The sequence below is a fragment of the Temnothorax americanus genome, unplaced genomic scaffold, assembly GCF_048541705.1.
Source record: "Temnothorax americanus isolate GAGA-0224 unplaced genomic scaffold, ASM4854170v1 Scaffold4, whole genome shotgun sequence".
NCBI classification, from domain to species: Eukaryota; Metazoa; Arthropoda; class Insecta; order Hymenoptera; family Formicidae; genus Temnothorax; species Temnothorax americanus.
In genome coordinates this window covers 3,078,219-3,096,395 of record NW_027509547.1, presented here as the reverse complement: position 1 = coordinate 3,096,395, position 18,177 = coordinate 3,078,219, and the positions used below count along the sequence as shown (strand labels likewise).

The window sequence follows — 18,177 nt, the reverse complement described above, 5'->3', positions numbered from 1 at the left end:
GAATATTAGCATAATATTGTCGTAACCCGCATCAATATCAAAACTGAGAGAAATAAATGAAACAAGTGATAAAAGATGATTCCAGGCTTTTATCTCTATAATTATACGTTTGCATGAAATATAACGTTAGTCTTTTTTTTATTTTTACATCCGAGAACATCACCCGGGATGATGTATTTAACACTCGTGCGTTAAAAAGTCAAAGTTCGATCGGGTTGGGGTCGGCCGCTCACGAATTCGAGGCTTACCTTGAGTCGTTCGCTGCAACAGGGCATGGCAGCGAAGATATCGTAGCTGTACATGGTGCCGAGAACCAAGCTCGAACCATCCCACGGTTGGGTACAGAAACGGCAGCGTACAGGTTGCCCGCCGCCCTCCAAACAACTCATACATACGGCTGACAAAAATTGGGTACGACCTTCGACCTTCACCTGGAATAAAATACCGAAAAACCGAACGTGCAATTGGAATCTTGCGAAACCATTCAAATATTGCGATAGAATCGCGGGCGAAAAATATGATAGGGAATAAATTGCGATTTTAATGTTTCGCGAAACTCTGTGCAAAATTTGTAATCAAATTGTTAATCAATGTGCAGAAATAATTTGTACATACAGACAGATATTGTGTACTTGTTATGCTTATTAAGAGGTTATTGAAGTGTTCTCTAAGCATTTAACGAAAGAACGAGGTATGTTAAATAATATATTAATTAATTCTCATTTTTAAATTGAGATAGCTTAATCTGTTAAATTGCTGAATCCATCAAAATTTTCAAGTTGCTCAATTAAAATTTTGCTTTACTCTTTCAATGAGAAACTCAGTGGCTAAGATATTTGTAAAATTTTCGATAATGAAAACGTACCTCAGCACAAGCGGGCGAGTGCTGTCTGGGTGACAAGAAAAATGTGCCGTCCACCAGCGGGTACCTGTCGAAAACCAGCATGGCAGCGCGACAAAGAACGCACGTAACTCGAGACCACTGCAGAGCGGCCAATGTCGATAAGATAAAGCATCTGGTGTCGTCGTTGCCGTGATTTCCCTCGTCCTCCATCTGAAAACAAACCGTTAACAAACACATCGTTACGTTGCGTGCGCAATCGTGTTGTGTAAACATAAATTTAATATAATATATATAGATATATAATATATATAAATGGAAGAGCCATGCTCGTAACAACTCGTGAATTTATCTTTCTCCACAATCCTCGGAGAAAATAAAAAAAAAATACTGAAGAGAAGAATGCATTTTTCTTTCAAATTAGAGTTCAAGCTCAAACATCTGACGGGAAACATCGCCGGTTACGTCGAGCAAAAGACTTGAAGCTACTTTGAGCGGAAACGTTAGTCGGTAACGATGTCCAATCTCTTCGTTCGATCTCGTTTCCCGCCTACTTGCGAGAGTGACGATAATTTGAATGCAGAATTCCCCATCCGGTAACTCTTACACGCGCGCGAAGTAATAACGTCGGCGACATCAACAAAGCTCGTCCTCTCATCCGTGCCCGCCTTGCTCGTTAAACCAGTTTCCGTGGGACGCTCGCCGTAGCCCGCGGGAGGAGAAAAGTATACGCGGGCCTTGATACTGCCGCCGTAAAAAGACCGAAGACGACGGCGAGGGTGGAAAATTCGAAAGATGCAACGCGGCGCGGGCGTCTCCTCGATAGCGGATAAACTGCGAAGGCGATGGCTACGAAACGCCGTAAAGATTTTCGTGACGAGCGAGAAGGGGCGACTGGATGGAAAAAGGATGCAACGCGTTTCGCCTGGATCAAGGCACTAAAGGACGAAGAAGTGTGAAAAGTAGCGCCGTGAGACGGAAACCCGGATGGAAGTTTCGGAAAACGCGCGCTGAAGGTTCTCATAAGCGGCGAAAGAAAAGGGCAACAGGAGGCACAACGAGATACTTCCAAGAAATCTGTCAGCAAATCTTAATAGTGTCTTAGAAAATTAATAGTGTCTTAGAAAAGTCTGTTGAAGCAGTCTCCTCCCGAGCTGGAGGTGAAATGAAAAAGCTGGTGACGGTTGTACCACAGTAAAGAATTAAAGGTTTTAATAACGAACTAAATGAGGAGACGTAACGGTGGCGAAAGAAGCACGAGCTCTGTAGTCAGAGAATCTGCAACAGGAAGGAAAATTGAAAGGTAGCGGCGAAAAGGCTAGCGAAACGGCGACGAAGAAAGCGGAAACGGGCGACTCTGCCGACGAGGAAAAACTGTCGCCAGTAGACGACATTTATAACCATAGTAAATAACCAGTCTTTCTACTTTGTTATTACAAGGGAAAAATAGAATATATGGGGCGACGAAAGGATGTTTGTAGAATAAAGAAGTAGAGGCGTGAACCTTCGTGTTATGATTACATATTATTAGATCACTTTTGTAATTGATAAAGAAAATACGATCATTCTAAATGTATGCAGCAGCAACAGCAGCAGCATAAAAGTAATTAAATTGTCGATTATTGGCAGACGTATCTCATTTAGCCTTTTACCTAAATGCCGAGCGATTAGCTAGATTGAGAAAAAAAATTTCATATCTCTCTATTTATTCCAGAGTCCGGCCAGAAACTCGGCTTTGTTCTCGTCGATACGTGACGTCCCGTTCATCCGTAAGATTCCACGAAGATGAAAGTATATTTCCAGACTGCGCCGAAGAGGTTTTCGAGTACTTGGAGTGACCGAGGGACACGAGTGGAGAAGCAGGGAAAGAGAATGCGGGAATGAGGGAATAAATGAAAGAGAAAAGAGACACGACGGAGAAAGGAGAAAAACCGCAGCACTTCCGACCAACGTATTCGTGGATTCGAGTAAAGAGAGAGAGAGAGAGAGAATAGGAGTCCTTGACGCATCCTCGGATGCTCGAGAAACCCATACAAGCCACGCGTACATCCATTTTTCCATCCATCCATCCATCTCGGTGTAAGGATTCAACGCCAGTGTCGAAGAAATAAATTGAATTGGTACGTCGCTCGTATTGCCACGCGACGTACGATCCAGGCCCATGATCGAAAAGAAGCACTCGTTTTTACAGCTTCGATTAGGACCTAAGATTGCGCGACGCTGATATACGACACGATACGCTTTCCTAGAATTTTATTGCGACTCGTAAGCCTGTCGGGCGCTAGGGCGAGCACGAAATACTTTTGCGAGAAACATAAGAATTGCTTTCGACATGATATTGTTTGATGAAATATTTTATTTATGAAATATCAACTGTATGCAAAAAAAAGGTATATACGTTCTATTACAATCCGTAATTATCGTCGTTGGCATATTCGCTATTTGTACTACTTATACTTATTTTCGCATTTCATTTTTTAACTGCCAAGTTTAATTTTAATATTTTGTTTATTTATTAATAAAATTCATTATATAGCGTTCTTTTAAGTCTGTAATCTATCAATATTAAAATATTTTCGGCATTCAAAGCTAGAAAAAAGTATTTAATTTTAAAAAGAATCTAGAATTTTTAACAACAGCGGCGAAAGGCGAATGAACTGCGATAATTTCGACAAGCCTAAAAATTGGAGAGAGAGAAAGAGAGAGAGAGAGAGAGGCGCCGGGAAACGACAGGGGTGGTGAATCGTAAATCGTGGTGTACTGTAAAGGGACTTACACCGGCGGCGTCGCGGATTATCGGAATTCAATATAATGCAGGACGATACAAATAAATGAAAAAAATCTACCTTAGCGCCGCCGCACACTCAAAGTGAAATATAATAAAGAACTGATGTTAGCGAGGCAGCAAGACCATATCTTTCCCCTTATTACTTAGGCCAGTTTTTCATCGAATGCAATATAATAAGATTCTCGAAAGAGGATTACTCGATAAAAGTAAACTGAGAAAAACTTTAAATTGCAGCAATTTATAATATCTCGCAGTTCATAAATTGAAATTTAACTTTTCCTCTAACTGAATAAAAATAAATATAGAAATCGAGTAGCTACCTACGCGATGGAAGTTTATCAACTACTTAAAAATATTTAAATAAAATTGTCGGGATATCGCTTACAATGAAAGCTCTGACGGAAAGTATTCTACTTTTTTCCTCGATCTTATAGGTCAAATTAAAAGTCTTAAACGATTTCTATCGATGTAGAGGCTCGTGCATTCAACTTTATCGCACTGGGGGCAAAGGAATTAAGGAAAAGGAGAAGGAGACGTATATTCGGTGCTAAAACCGCTTGACTTCATTTTATGTACATTGTGCCGAGGAAACGATTTTCTTGAAGGCGAAGAGAGTAAAACAGGAAAAGAAGGGGAGCCGGCATAAGGGATGCAGAAAAAAAGGTACCGCTGGGGATTTTTTTAGGGTTCCTAAGGACACCCTTATTTAGAGCCTTAACATCAACGCGGACTCGGCCATAGGACGCGAGACGATAAAAAGCGGTATATAGGCGAACGTAAAATTCGTTACGATCGAACTTCGCCTACTTCCGCTACCATCCTAAAGAAGAGAAGTAATTACTTACGAAAGACGCGAGAAAAGATGTGTGAGAGGTATTCCTTGTGTGCGATTCTACAATTTTTATCTCACCTTACGGCATACTATAAGGCTTAACTTTTATGGAAAAGAACTCGTTCAAACTTCATATTATTTTCGGCAAAAACTTGTAAAATAAATACTGATGCTACGCATACACGAAGGATGCTTTTGAAAAAGAAAAAATCATATTAAAAACAAAAATATTAAATTTTGCGATCACAAATTAATCCATACAAGTCGGAATATATTGAACACCACAAATTCAATTTTGTTGCAATTATTTTGTTAATTAGCATCATCAACATTCTTTTCTGTGTCAAGACATTTATTTTTTCGAAAAACATTTTTTCGCGATATATTTAACGGAGAGCCGCAGCATCTCGCAAGGTTCTTGCTTTCGGGGAAAAAACTTCATTCGGCCAGCGCAGACAATTGACTCGCGGAACCCGGCAACGTCGTAAATTCTCTCGAGGAGTGGGTGCGCTCGTTGCATTCCCAGTTAACGCGAATACGAGCTTGCGAGACGAGCCCTCTTACTTTCTTTAAAAGCATCGAGCCAGAGTTCGAACAGTTAGACGGTCTACAAAACGTATTTACGAGCGGCGAGATAAAGTAGCAAGAAACAAGAAAAAAAAAACGTTTTCATCTCGATCTCTTTCCCAAACGATTTTTAACAAGTCTTCTAATTCTTCATTAAACCATATTTAGATAGTATATCAGATGTTCAGTATTTTTAATTATAATGAGAACGCACAATATTAGCGTTTTATGTTATAATTATGATTAATGGAATAAAACTTATAATAAAAAAAAATAAGATAAAAAATGGAGCTTGAATTACATACATTACAAATACATTTTACAATTCAAATGTTAATTTGTACTGTTAAATGTTTACAGACAACACAATATCGAAGTAACTTTGTCACGCGAAATTAGTAGCGTCACAAGTTCCGGTGATGAAAGCTGATCCGGGGGCTCAGAAAAGTTAAATGGAAAATAGAAAGTCGGGGATCAGAGACAAAGAGATTACTTAAGGACTGTCCATGTATTATAGCCGGAACAAAGGATTCGCGAAGGATTTCCCCGCGCATCCTCTTCAATGTGGAAGGGTGCGGCGGTCCGGAGCGATAACAACTTTTCGCCAAAAGTTTCCCCGTTCCGTTCTTCGTTTTCCCCGACGAAGGAAGTATTCTCCAGCTCCGTGTCGTTCTCCATACAAGTTGACCCACTGTCGTGCCCGTAAAGACGGGCCGAACAAAGAGACTCTCGTCAGGGTGCTTCTTCTAGCGTGAAAATAATCAATGGTGCCTCCACAACAGACTTCATTTCCAGAAGTCTTGCGATAATAGCTTTCTTTCCTTCGTGCCACTCGTTATCGATCTGATAATCATCTGTGCTTCGCTACTAACCGAATTCTGACTTCCGTTCAGCTTTTAGTCGCGGCGCTCAACTACTATATAAGCCACGACACGCCCGGTCGAAACCGCGACTGACTCACCCCATTGCCGGAAATTCGCTGACTCGACGTACGGTTATTTCCGAGACATTCATAGTAATAATACCGTGAATACAACTTTTCTTTCGAAACTTCCTAGTTTCAAGGCAAAACCTTTCCTTCTTTTCCTCTCTGCACCCTCCCCAGGGAAAATCTTAGCGGCGTCTTCGTCGAATGCAAGTGACCCACTGGCATTCGAGGAAGGAGATCCGAACAAAGAGACCCTTCCCTCCTCTTTCCGACTCGTGTTCCTTCTCGCGTGAAAATAATCGATGGCGCTATCCGTACACACCGCCGGTTTCCTCGCTTTTCCTTTCTCCGGCTGACTCCGTTTTCCCCTTTGAAGTATAAGGGAAGGTCTCGCCATCACGGGGAAAACAGAAGGGGAACCGGACAGATATCAGGCCGAACAACGCCCGACGGAACTTCCTGAGTGAAATTGCGGTCCCTAATATTATTGACAATTGATACGACACACGCCTCGTGTGGCGCTCCTAGAATTTTATCGGGACACCCCACAGCTCGCGAGAGAAATTGCCTTTCCTTTCGGATAGCCGTTGTTCGATCGTGGGGATATTCAGGGTGTCCAAATATCGCAGATACCGCGCATACAATACATTCATCGCGGGAGAAATAGCACTGTCAACTCTAAAACGCTGACGCGAAATTGTGGCCTGCAAATTTTGATTTGAAAAAAATATGCTTTTAGAAAAAAAATATAGTTAGAATATATTAAATAATCATGAAAAATCATTTCAGAATTAAAGAAGTAAACATACATATCTTGCTATTTATAGTTACGTTATATCAAAGGATTCACATAGATTCCGACAATAAAGTAACGCAAGACAAAAGGAAAAAATATGTCAAACGCAGCTGAAACTCCACAAGATTTTCCTCGGTAATCTCTTTTTATCTTTCTTCGGTTAAACCGCTTATTTCCTACTCCAGCACGGTAGGCCGATTAGCTATAATTGCGATCGAAGGAAAAAGAAAGACTCGCGATGGAAACTAAATGTACCAAATGCGTACAATTTTGCAGTCGCGCGCGCAATAGCAAAGGGCGATGTTGAATAATTCGCGAAAATAGGAAGAGGAAAAATGCAGAACAGATAAACGAGAAAAACGCAACATTTTTTTTTTACAATCTGCCTTGTTGCCGCTCACGTTATCAGATTTGTGATATAGCCATGTCACGTATTCACCCTTGACGCGTTAATTATTTATCATGCAGGGTGAATTCGCTGATGGCGGTACAGTTACAATGCTGGTTGATGCATCGCGTGCTTGGCGGAATCCGTTTTAGCGATGAGATAATTACAATTTTGGTCGAAATATAATATACCAAGTATTTCTCGATTCTCGAGCATCACAGTGAGCGTAATTGATAGCCAAATATCTGTGGTGTGAAAAAGATGTAAAATAAATTAATAATACGGCTTTTTACAAAATAAATACGGAAGAAGGGTTTCAAAATTACAACATTTACAGTACTTGACGAAATAATTAAAAAAAAATAAAAATATAAAGCAGAAACTTAATTTTTTTTTCTAATAAAATAGCTTGATTAGATTTCGATTTAGTCTTGTCGACGAGACAATTCTGTTATGATACCATCGTCGATAAGTTAAAAAGGGAGATAGCAGCTTTCAGCCGCCCTTTTGTTCGGAGCCGATAAGAATGGTGCGCGTACACACGCGCGTATTCGTGCCCCGTGCGTGAAAGGTTTTCGTGCATATCGCAGGAGAATCAATAAGCGCGCTCCGCGAGTTGCCTGTACCTTGTCGAAAAAAAGCCCTTCGCGATTTGCAGAAGATAACTGCCGATGGGCAGGGAGGGAGGGAGAGGGTTCGCTCCCCTCGCGGATTATAGGCGGAATTAAAATGGGAGACGGAGACCAGATGAAAAGCCCCTTTTTTTTCATGTGCGTTGACTCTCGCTTGGTTTATACGCGAGCTGACGGAGCTCGCAGATCGGCATGAAAGAGAATTAAATCCGGAGTCGTGTGCACTGCGAACGCACACACTCTGTCGCTTCCGCATTGCCTACCTGCAATCGATAGTCATCTAAAACGTATCAACATCGAGATGTAAGATTTCGAGATATAATCGAGCCATTTCGATGCCGCTGTAAGATTGTCCATTCGCAGTTTGTATATATAAGTCGTAGTTCTATTTCTTAGACTGTGCATAATTTATGCATAAATATGCACAAATTTTATGACAAATTATGCTTCTCTTTAGCGAGACACTGAAATGATTATTTCACAGAATAATTAAATTTTATTGAAACTAAAATAATAATCAATGTAAAAGATTAATTAGGATTGGGTACGTCTCCAAAAAAATGCTCTTTAAGACCCCTTGGGGTAAATAAAGTACACTATTGAATTGAAAAGATTAATTAAACATTATATATATATATATATATTTAATATTAAAGTACGAATATATATATATATATATATATATATATAATTACCTTCGAGTTTAATTTACTCAAGCTTTGAAATTTTCAATCTGAATAATAAGCGTACAAAACGCTTTTCAATGGAATCTTTTGTTCAAGTAAGCAGAAAGATTCATTAACGAGGTAGAGGAGGATTAAAATTTTGGGGTAAAACGGATGCTATTATTTTGAATTTAATATATTAGAAAATCGTCTGGTTGACGACTTACTGATCTGCAAAAATAAGAGGGAGAACGATGTCGTGTTCCGTTTGAGAACAAAAACGGAATGACATTCAAAGCGTTCCTCGTCTCGTCTCGCGTTTTAATTGTAAAATTGAAATTAATCTGGATGAAGAATGCCTCTCTTTGCGAGACACGCGAAATGAAAAACCACGAAATATAAGCATATTCAAGAGCATTTGCAACTTCCCTTCCTTCACCTGTCTAACCTACGTAAGGCGGCTCTCAAATTTATGACAAGAAAGGAAGAAAGAATCCTTCAGAAGCTCTATCTTTTCGTGTGCGAAATATTTCATCGATTGACGAATGGCAGCGGCTCTAAGTTATCTCTAACAAATTAGTACAGAAGCGCGTACATCGGCGAAGGACGTGCGCTATAAATCCTGTCGTTCCATCTCCGATTACCCGATTACATACCGCGATTGATATACACGCTCGCGCTGAGAAGCGAGAAGAGATTAAAGCTCTAGCTGGTTCTCTCTTTCTCTCCCGCCAAGGGCGACTTCTCTCCTGCGGGGGACGTACTAAAACAACGATCAACGTAAATTCATACGGCGGATTCTCGCCCAAGGCGAACCACCCCAACCGTGACTATCCATAAAAATCTCTGTCCCTTCCACTAAAGGAGATTGCAACGACGTTCAGCGGTACCAGACACGACTATATATCACGCCGTCCCACCCCACTATACCCGTTCCGCTTCACTATACGTGCTCTCGGCACGCACGCACGCATGCACGCACACACGTACACGCACACACCCGCACAGGCCGTCTCAAAACGAATCGACGACGCCTACAGCGCGAGCATCAAAATTACTGCAGTTACGTGAACCGATTTGTACCCTTCAATTCAAAGGAGAAACACGATTTCCGAATACAGCTACATTTAGCTGACTGATTTCAGTATATACAATAAGGATAAAACATTTTCATTCATTTCCACGATTAATAATTTAACATGTAATTCCTGAGCTCGATGTGCTGTAATTTTATTGCTACGTGCCATTTCTGTTGAAACATGTCTGGTAGTTTTGGACTCATTGAAACATTGAACAAGTTGCAAGGAAACTCCGCTAAAGCTAATTTCGCTACGCTTGGGATAGATTCGCGCTCTTTTGACACACCCTGTACAGCCGCGCTGTAGAGAATCTGCCGTAATGTAGAAGAGAGATATGGCTCCTCCACACAGTCCGTATAAATCAGCCATGCGTCGCCAAAGAGGTTGAGAGAGGCTGGGTCCTTCCTTGCCACGTACACCGTACACGTCTCTGGTCCGACAGCGCTAAAGGTCGAATCCACAGGACGCTAAGGAGATACACGGGGTTGTTCCACCCTCATCGCGCGTCTCTCACGGAAGGGTGGCTCCTCTGGGGAGGAGCGGGGGGAAACGAGTAGGCGCCCCCTCTTGAAATTTATCTCGCTGCGTCGTTGGCGTAGTTATGCGAACGCTCCTCGCGGCAGGAGGCGCTTGTCATCGACCGTTTCCATCGTCAGCGGGTACTTTGTTTTAGCATTCCGTCCTTTGTTCCTCCTTAAGAAGATTTGGAGCCTCATCATCGTTTTGATGGATATGACAGCAGTGCGGCGCGTGGCTTCCCTTTGTTCCGTTAAAGCCGATACAGACAACGAAGATTTTTTTTCGATGAGAATGTTTCTAATTGTACAAATACGTTGACGAAATAATGATCAGATGTCATTGAGTCACTGATTATACAAGAGTAACATTACGTCATTAGTTTGATATAGCTGTGTAAGTAGGAATCAGCAAACTCAACTCTCTGCGCGTGCTTCGCGATTAATGAAGTTCGCTACTGTTGCGATTCCAACTCTGATGTAGTTACGTTAAATGACTTAGGTATGCAAGATTGTTCTTGCGTTAACAAGATTGCGAACAACAAGCGAAGTCACGCTAATGTAACAGGATCTCTGTTTCCGACTGTTGACCGGCAATTGGTCTGCATTTTTTTTTTCGACTTGTGCTCGTTGAATGATTACTAACTAATATAAAATACGAAGCGATAAAAGAGATTTAACGATATTTGAAAAATTTTACAAAGCAAAATTTAAAAAAAAATTTGGAGCAATACATAGTTTGTGACAGATAGAAAAGAAATACGATTCCTGCTACTGTTTCTTGATAATTGTAAACAGAAAAACTAAAATAAAAAAAAAGAAATATTTTACAGATTCAGGACTGTCGTTAGGAGCATAATTTTAATTAATTTTATTCTGGAAAAAAAATCCAAGAGCCGTCTTTTCACCGTGATGCGTGTTCGACCGAAAAGTACCGCGAGAAAGACGAGTATCATCTTCCAGGTCCTCCAAACTCCACTCTTCGTAAGCCTAATGTGCCAGCCGGTTGGGAGGGAAAATGGAAGGCACGAAACTTAAGTGTCTCTCGGAGTGAATTCAGGCAGGACCGGCTTAAGACTGTGCTCAAAACGACCATCTGAACCCAGGCCCGTGCATTGGAACCCGACACGTTCTTCGTTTACCTAAATTACTCAAGCGGTTAAGCTACCAAACGCGCTGTGAAAAAGACATTTACTCATGTCATATACAAATACATTTCGAACACTCTCTTTTTATTTGCCATTATTTTATGTACGACTCTCCGGACCACGCGGAACATTCGTGCCGGCCCTGAAACAGGAACCGTCCTCTCCCGGGTAAAGGGCTTTCGAGGAAATTGTGGTCCAGGCCTCGCGCGGTAAGCGCAGACTGCGAAGCAATCGTCCTAATTGCCGGCCGGCCGGCTACTCGAATGCGAAGTTAATCATTTCGGACGGACGCGTTGCTAGCGATTCGTCGAGTTACCACTACCGAACGAATCGATTTAGGTAATATGCCTGGATTACTTCTGCACCCCGCAAAGATGCCGCAAGCATGATGAAGATAATTTTACTAAAAATAGATTTTGTATTATTATACTTGAATCAATGAAGTTAATTCCTGATTGCGCGCATCGAATTTACGTCACGGTAATTTTCTGTCAATGATAGTTATCCTCGTTTTCCTACGTGAATTGAAATGTTGATTAATATTCATCTTGACGTTTTCATCTAGATATTTTACAACTTTGACTTACTAAACAATGTTATTAGAATGCCTATACACAATTAAATATAAAGTACGTATAATAAATGGTCTTTCAGAAAAAAAAAAATAATAACTAACTTCCAAATATCAAGAATCTCGTCACATAACGAGAATAAAGAACGTTACGTTATACTTTAGCGAGATGAAACGGCTCGTTCCGCTCGTTGACAGGTCTAAGAATGTGCCGTGTGTAAATATGTACACGCGAAATATCTTCTCTGTCGTCTCCGTAATTTCACGCGCTTGATGTTAGGGCTAATTGCAACGACACTTCGCGCGCCACGCGTCGCGCGAAATTAGAAGGAAAATTATAAATAACGACACGGCTTGCGACATCGCGTGCATCCCGATAATGTAAAGAAGGCGTGGAAACGCGATTCCGACCCTCACGGCGGGACCCCACGAGACTTGCCTAATTACTCGTTTAAGATAAGATTTTCATCAAACCTTTAGCGGACGGTGTGATTAACGGCGCCCTTAAAGAGCCGAACGACACGGGGACGAAATCACTTCCACGATTTAGGGACGGTACGCTTAATTCGCTCGCTACGTCGCCCGAATACCGTCCGCCGAAACAAGTGCCGATAAAATATGCCGCCATAGAGGAGGAAAAACACGATTGATCGGATGTATCGCGGCACGTACGTATAAATCACGTAAAAAATTTACATCACGTTTCACAATAATATTACGAGCGCGTCTCAATGTGATTGCGCGTGAATAATAAATATTGATAAATGGAAATAAGAAATCTCTCCCGACGAGTAAAATGATCAATAATGTTTCCCGGGCTGCGGGCCCCCTTTCGATTTACACTCTCGGTGTGCGGCAGTAAATTTAAATTGTAGCGTGTCATTTATAATTTAGGACGAACAAATTGCCGCTTCGCGCCACCTTTCCGATGTAAAACGCGTTACTGCCCGCGGCGTGTTTATTTCCGGTGGGATTCGCTCGTGCGCGCGCGAACACCCGCGGAACCCTCGTCTGTCAAAAATTCTTATCGCGTGAATAAATAAGAACGACACGCTGAGCGAGGCGCGCAGGACGATCCTCTCCGGGCAACTTCGTGCTTCCATTAACGCGCGTCAGGAGTTATGTCGCCCTCTTTCGCACTTTCGTTACCAAAACGGCGATGGAATGCGTTTGCTATTTCGCGCCTGATTTCTTGACAATGTAACTCCTAAATAAAAATTATGTCGCACCCACTAAGCCTTCGCACCCCAAAATGCAAATTAGATAAAAAATGTTTATAAAGTCTCTAGGGATCTTTTTAAAGTAAATACAGTAGTTTAAAAAATGTCTGTGCATAAAGTAAGACTTGAAGCATAGAAGTACAAAATCTTAAACATATACCTAAGCAATAAAAATATTATCTAATAAGAATCATTGATTAATAAATTTAAAGATATAATGTTTATACATGTTATATTAATTTTCTACAACGTCTGTTCCTCATTTTAGATATGTATTTGTTGTAAAATCATTATAAAATTTAGCTGACCGCAATTAATTCAAACACAATTTAACGTTACGCTTCAAAAAGTACAATAAACGCTAGATTTTTTGAGAGAAGAAGGGAAACGATGGGAAACCGAAAGCAGGTTCTCTTTGTCCGATTCGATGAAAGAAATCGGAGAGGGAACCATTTTGTCGTCCACTTGAAACGGAATTCTCTAGGAGGGTCGCGCCCCTTCGAAAACGAAACGGGCGAATGTGGGCTAACGAGATTCACGTTCAGGTGCCCAAACACAGTTGGCAATTTCCTCGAGTGATCGGTTCCTGATTACAAGGCGTGTTCCACCCCCCCTCACCCCGCGATGAAAGTAACGCGTCGAACTTGCGCCCCTCTTCGTCCCTCCTGCGAGATGCATTGCAGGAGGCGGCTGGTCCCGGCAGTCTCGTTCGACGAATCTGCGTCAGTTTCGGTACTCTACTATCGCGATTTGCGCGAGAGATTTTTATCGAAACACTTTCGTCATCCTCTCTCACCCTAAACGTTGCTTATCGCGACGAGTATTCGTCCCGGGTTCGACAGCATCGCCAGAAGTACGACCGCTCGAAACTGATGAAGGATTTTACGTCACGATCGATGGGAAAATAATTCAGTTTCGCTACAATAACTAAAGTAAACAGGGACCAAAGTAAAAAAAAAAAAACTATTTTCAAATTAAAACACAGAATTTGAAAAAATACAAGATGTGTGAATATTAATGCTCATATTTCTCGTAATCTTCTTTATGTTAATTAATCATCAACATTCACTTTACGTCCATAAAAAGATTGCATGTAATCGATTTAAAATCCTCGTAAAACGTCGAAAGTCCCGCAGTTTGCCGCGCACGTACGCACGACGACTAAACTGAGCCAAGTTCCGCGAAGAATTTGAAATTCCTCGATGATTCTAGGATCGCAGACACGTGACCACCGGGCCGATGACGCTGGACGTTTATTTTTCCGCGGTAGAAGGAAACCTCCACATCGGCTTTCACCGAGCGTCGTTTAAACAAAACAGACATGATTATCGGCAAACGACAGGCAGGTTCAACGTACCGTCTAGCCCTCCCTAACGCCTATCTCGCGATTAAAATTCCGCACGATTATTCGCGACTTCCTCCAATGAATATATTGCGTCCGCAAGGTCATTGCACATTCTCCTCAAGGCGACCAAAGAATTCCTAGGTATTCCCGCCACGCAATTTCCACGACGGATGGGAAAGCGCGTCTGATAAAAACTTCTTCCCTTCATTTGAACGCCGAACAAGATATGCAAAAAAAAGTTGTATGAAAAAAAATTGCTAATTTAAGTTGCCTCGGGCATCTTAAAAATGTACTTTGAAGGTGAAGTATCTGCAATGCTGTTACCATAAGACACGGTTTACGATCAAAGTTGTAAAATGTCAAGTTAAAAATTAAATAAATAATTATGTAATAGTAACAAAGTAAATGGAAGTGATTTACCGATGATAAGTTTGAGATAACGCCGCTAATTATTTCTTTCTAACATCTTTCATCCTTTTAAGGAAAAATATCAATTTGGATATGGTGGGCGTTGTAGATAGAACAGGTGGAGTACGCTATATTTATCGCGCGTTCGATAGAATAGCCGCAAAAAATCGGACACGCTCGTCGAGACAATCATTCATCGTTGTATTTCTTCTGCATGGCGGATACGTTAATCAGCAGTAATTAGCCGTGGCGACAGCGCCCGTTCCTTTTATTGGCTGACAAAATGAACACTCTCGACACACACTGTTCCCATGCGTTCGCGATGTCGCGTCCTTGTCCCACTCAGATGAAGCTAAAGTAATATCTTCACAGAGAAACGGAATGGCGCGAAGGAAATTGGTTATCGTTATCTAGAGTCGCGGCGCGCGCGAGATCGAAAAACAAAAATTCCTTATCGTTATGCAATTCTGAATGATTGCGAGACAAGTGATGATCTCTGAAAATCCGGCGCATCAGTTTTGCCTAATAATTATGCAACATTTAATGCCGGGGAATTATATCCTGCCAACGTTCGCGTAAATTATTTGTCCTCGATATATAGCTGAGATAAATCTACGATATGCGCGACACGCGATAATTACATTTCTAATAATCAGATAACACAACCAAACTTAACTTCAAAACCGGTTTACGTCCTTCGTGATCCGTCAAAAAGTAGTTCGGGCAAAAAAAACAGGCCGCGAACGACGCAGGTTGCTTGCAAATTCAACATTTATAATAGCTATTTACTGTTGATGATAAATGATCCGGATGAATGTACCACTAGTGCCCTGGAAATGATATGCGGTAATGACGCTGCTGTACCGCCTGCTATCGCGGGATTTTCGATGTTTATTTATCATCGCTCAGTTAAAAAAAAGAAAATAGTTAACGCGCTACAATCGTCCTTCAAACCCAGACACGCTCAGGCGAGCACGTTTCTAATTAAAACCCACAGGATGACGGCCGTTTGTCCTCGTTTCGAGATATTGACGTATGGATGTGTGGATCGCCTAAGACAGGCCGAGGTTTCGCCCGTATCCAGCGTGTGCATCGATGTCCCGGTCGTAAATTATGAAATATTCAGATAAATCCACGCCCCGGCGTGGACATCGCGAATTATGGCGAGAACGATAAGTTACAGAGTTAGCTAGCGCACATGCATATACCGTTCACGGCGCGGAGAGGTAAACCAGTAGTGATTCGCGATAATGCTAAATGGAACACTCGCGGCGATATACGTCCCGACCGCGCCGCGGGATGACGCGTATTATCGTACAGGCGGGGACCAGGAATATTAGCGATACCGTTAAATTACCGGACTTCATTCGCCGCCGCCGCCGCCTACGGTTTTCGCCATTTAATTATAGCTCGACGTTGAAAGTGCAAATTGCGGCACGACAAACCGCAAGATAGTTACACCGCGGGCACTGCAGGCGCGACCGTAAATCGCGGCGCACGTAACTGTAGTTTACGACGTCTTGTACCTCTGGCTGTGTGTAACGCCCCTTTAGCTCCCTTACTGCTTAAACCAGAGTCAGACGGTGTGTGCATTTGCCAAATAATTGGCAAATGCAAACGCACTGCACTTTCGTGGCGGAATATATCGTGTTATTACACTGCATTACTGTAGGCATTGTCACGCGTCGCGTCCCTCAGGTTTACATGATACAACATTTGCCTTAGCTTAACGGGGAAATATTTACCGAACAAGCCAAGCCGTCTCGGGGCAGCTTAATCTTCCACGAAATAATGTAACTTCAGAACCACGTGTACTTGTACGCTCACCGCTTTTATTGTGTACACCGAAGAAATATTGTCGCTAACAACGAAACTGCAATCGCGATTAAAAATGAAGAGTAGGAATTTGGCTCGGCACAAAATAATATATTATTACGTCCCTATTATTCCAGTACATTTGTTCGTCCAATATATCGATAGCATCTCTGATTCAAACGTGATAATTTTCCAGTTGCATATTATTCACTCGAATCGCGACGTAACACGCCTTTATCAGGCCGGAACGCGCTTATACAAGGAAGCGGCAAAGTCATCAAGAATCTACGAGACGGGCAAGGCGCGCTTCTCGCCCACGGTCAGTATCTGTTATCACAAGTCCAGATAAAGAGAGTAAATCGGTCAATTATCGCGCCGAAGATAGGCGCGAAGGCGCGCTGGTTACAAAGTCGTCGCTCGTATCCACCCGCCCCGTTACAAATATAGCAGTACCGACGACGCGTGTACGGAGGACGCGAGGAGAGGTGGGGGCGAAAGGGAGAGAGCGACTGTATAGCTGCCGCAAGACGCGAGGCTAACGCACTCTAATCTAGTCTCTATAGATAGAGGCCCCCTCAATGCCATTCACTGCACGTACGTATGCAACGCTCGCGACCGCGTGCAATGCACCGCCGTGAACCGCGCGAACCTTCGGCGACGCCGAGAGAGCCGAGAGAGTCCGGCCTGCGTATGCAATTACTTGGGACGTGAGCGACGGCGACGACGGTAGCGAGCTACCGCGGGAGAGCTTTAATCGAGTGAAAACGTCGCGGCAGGTCTCTCCCTTAACGAGTATTGTAAATTGCCGCCGATATCTCGCGGCTGGCTGTCGATTGATTCCCGCGTGACGATCGCGATACCCTTATATAGCAAAAATGCGAGTTTTTTTTTATCTCCGAGAGAAGCGGTCGACGTTAATTAAAGCTGATGTGTTACCTCCTTTTCCATTCTACATTATATACTAATACTACATTAGATTTTTACGTTATAACATCTGTATATTATAAAAATTATATTAAATATGTTTAAAATATATATTAGATGTATTATAAATAGATATATAAAATATTTGAAAATGTCTTCGCAATAATTATAGCTATCTCGTCTGCGCAAAAAAAAGTGAAATATTCGAGAGAATTACGGTGTATCTACTAATAATTAATTTTAATACACGTGCGTAGCGGGTCGCCTCGTTAAGAGAGAAAAGAGACTTGACTTTATCCTGCGTATATCACCTGTTATTTAACAGATACGTGAAACCGCACGCGCATTAGTGGGAGCCATACATACTATATGTAGATTAATATCACGAATTAATTAGTGATTGCCCGTCCAAAATATCGTATCTCATAAACGCGATCGTGAATAAACAATTAACGCTAATTAGAAAGCACCGGAGCATTTATCGGTGGGCATTCATCATGCGCGCAGACGTCGTAAATCGTGCAATTACGACCGGCCGGCCTCCTATAACCGACCTTAAATAATTCTAATTCCTCCAAGAAAGAACGCGAAGTGCCGCGCAGTTCTCTTTTCTGACCGGGGCTAGAATGGGGCTGATTCGTGCCGTCGAGCTCTTTCGTTCGATTCCCCGGAGCCTTTTTCATTATTTCCAATCGAAGGGCAGCACGACTGCCTC

The 18,177-nt window shown here is 42.2% G+C and overlaps 1 protein-coding gene across 3 annotated transcripts in view; it reads right to left on the bottom strand.

Moving 5' to 3' along the window:
- Window positions 1-18,177, bottom strand: part of Heca (hdc homolog, cell cycle regulator) — a 152,900-nt gene that overhangs the window by 20,261 nt on the left and 114,462 nt on the right. For all 3 annotated transcript variants that reach the window (XR_013258428.1, XM_077415649.1, XM_077415650.1), the window contains exons 3-4: window positions 866-1,054; window positions 249-431 (exon numbers count right to left, since the gene is read on the bottom strand). Coding sequence is in view for 2 of the 3 variants with exons in the window: in XM_077415649.1 (XP_077271775.1) it covers window positions 249-431; window positions 866-1,054 (372 nt within the window). In the remaining variant the exon portion in view is untranslated. The remainder of the gene's footprint in view (window positions 1-248; window positions 432-865; window positions 1,055-18,177) is intronic.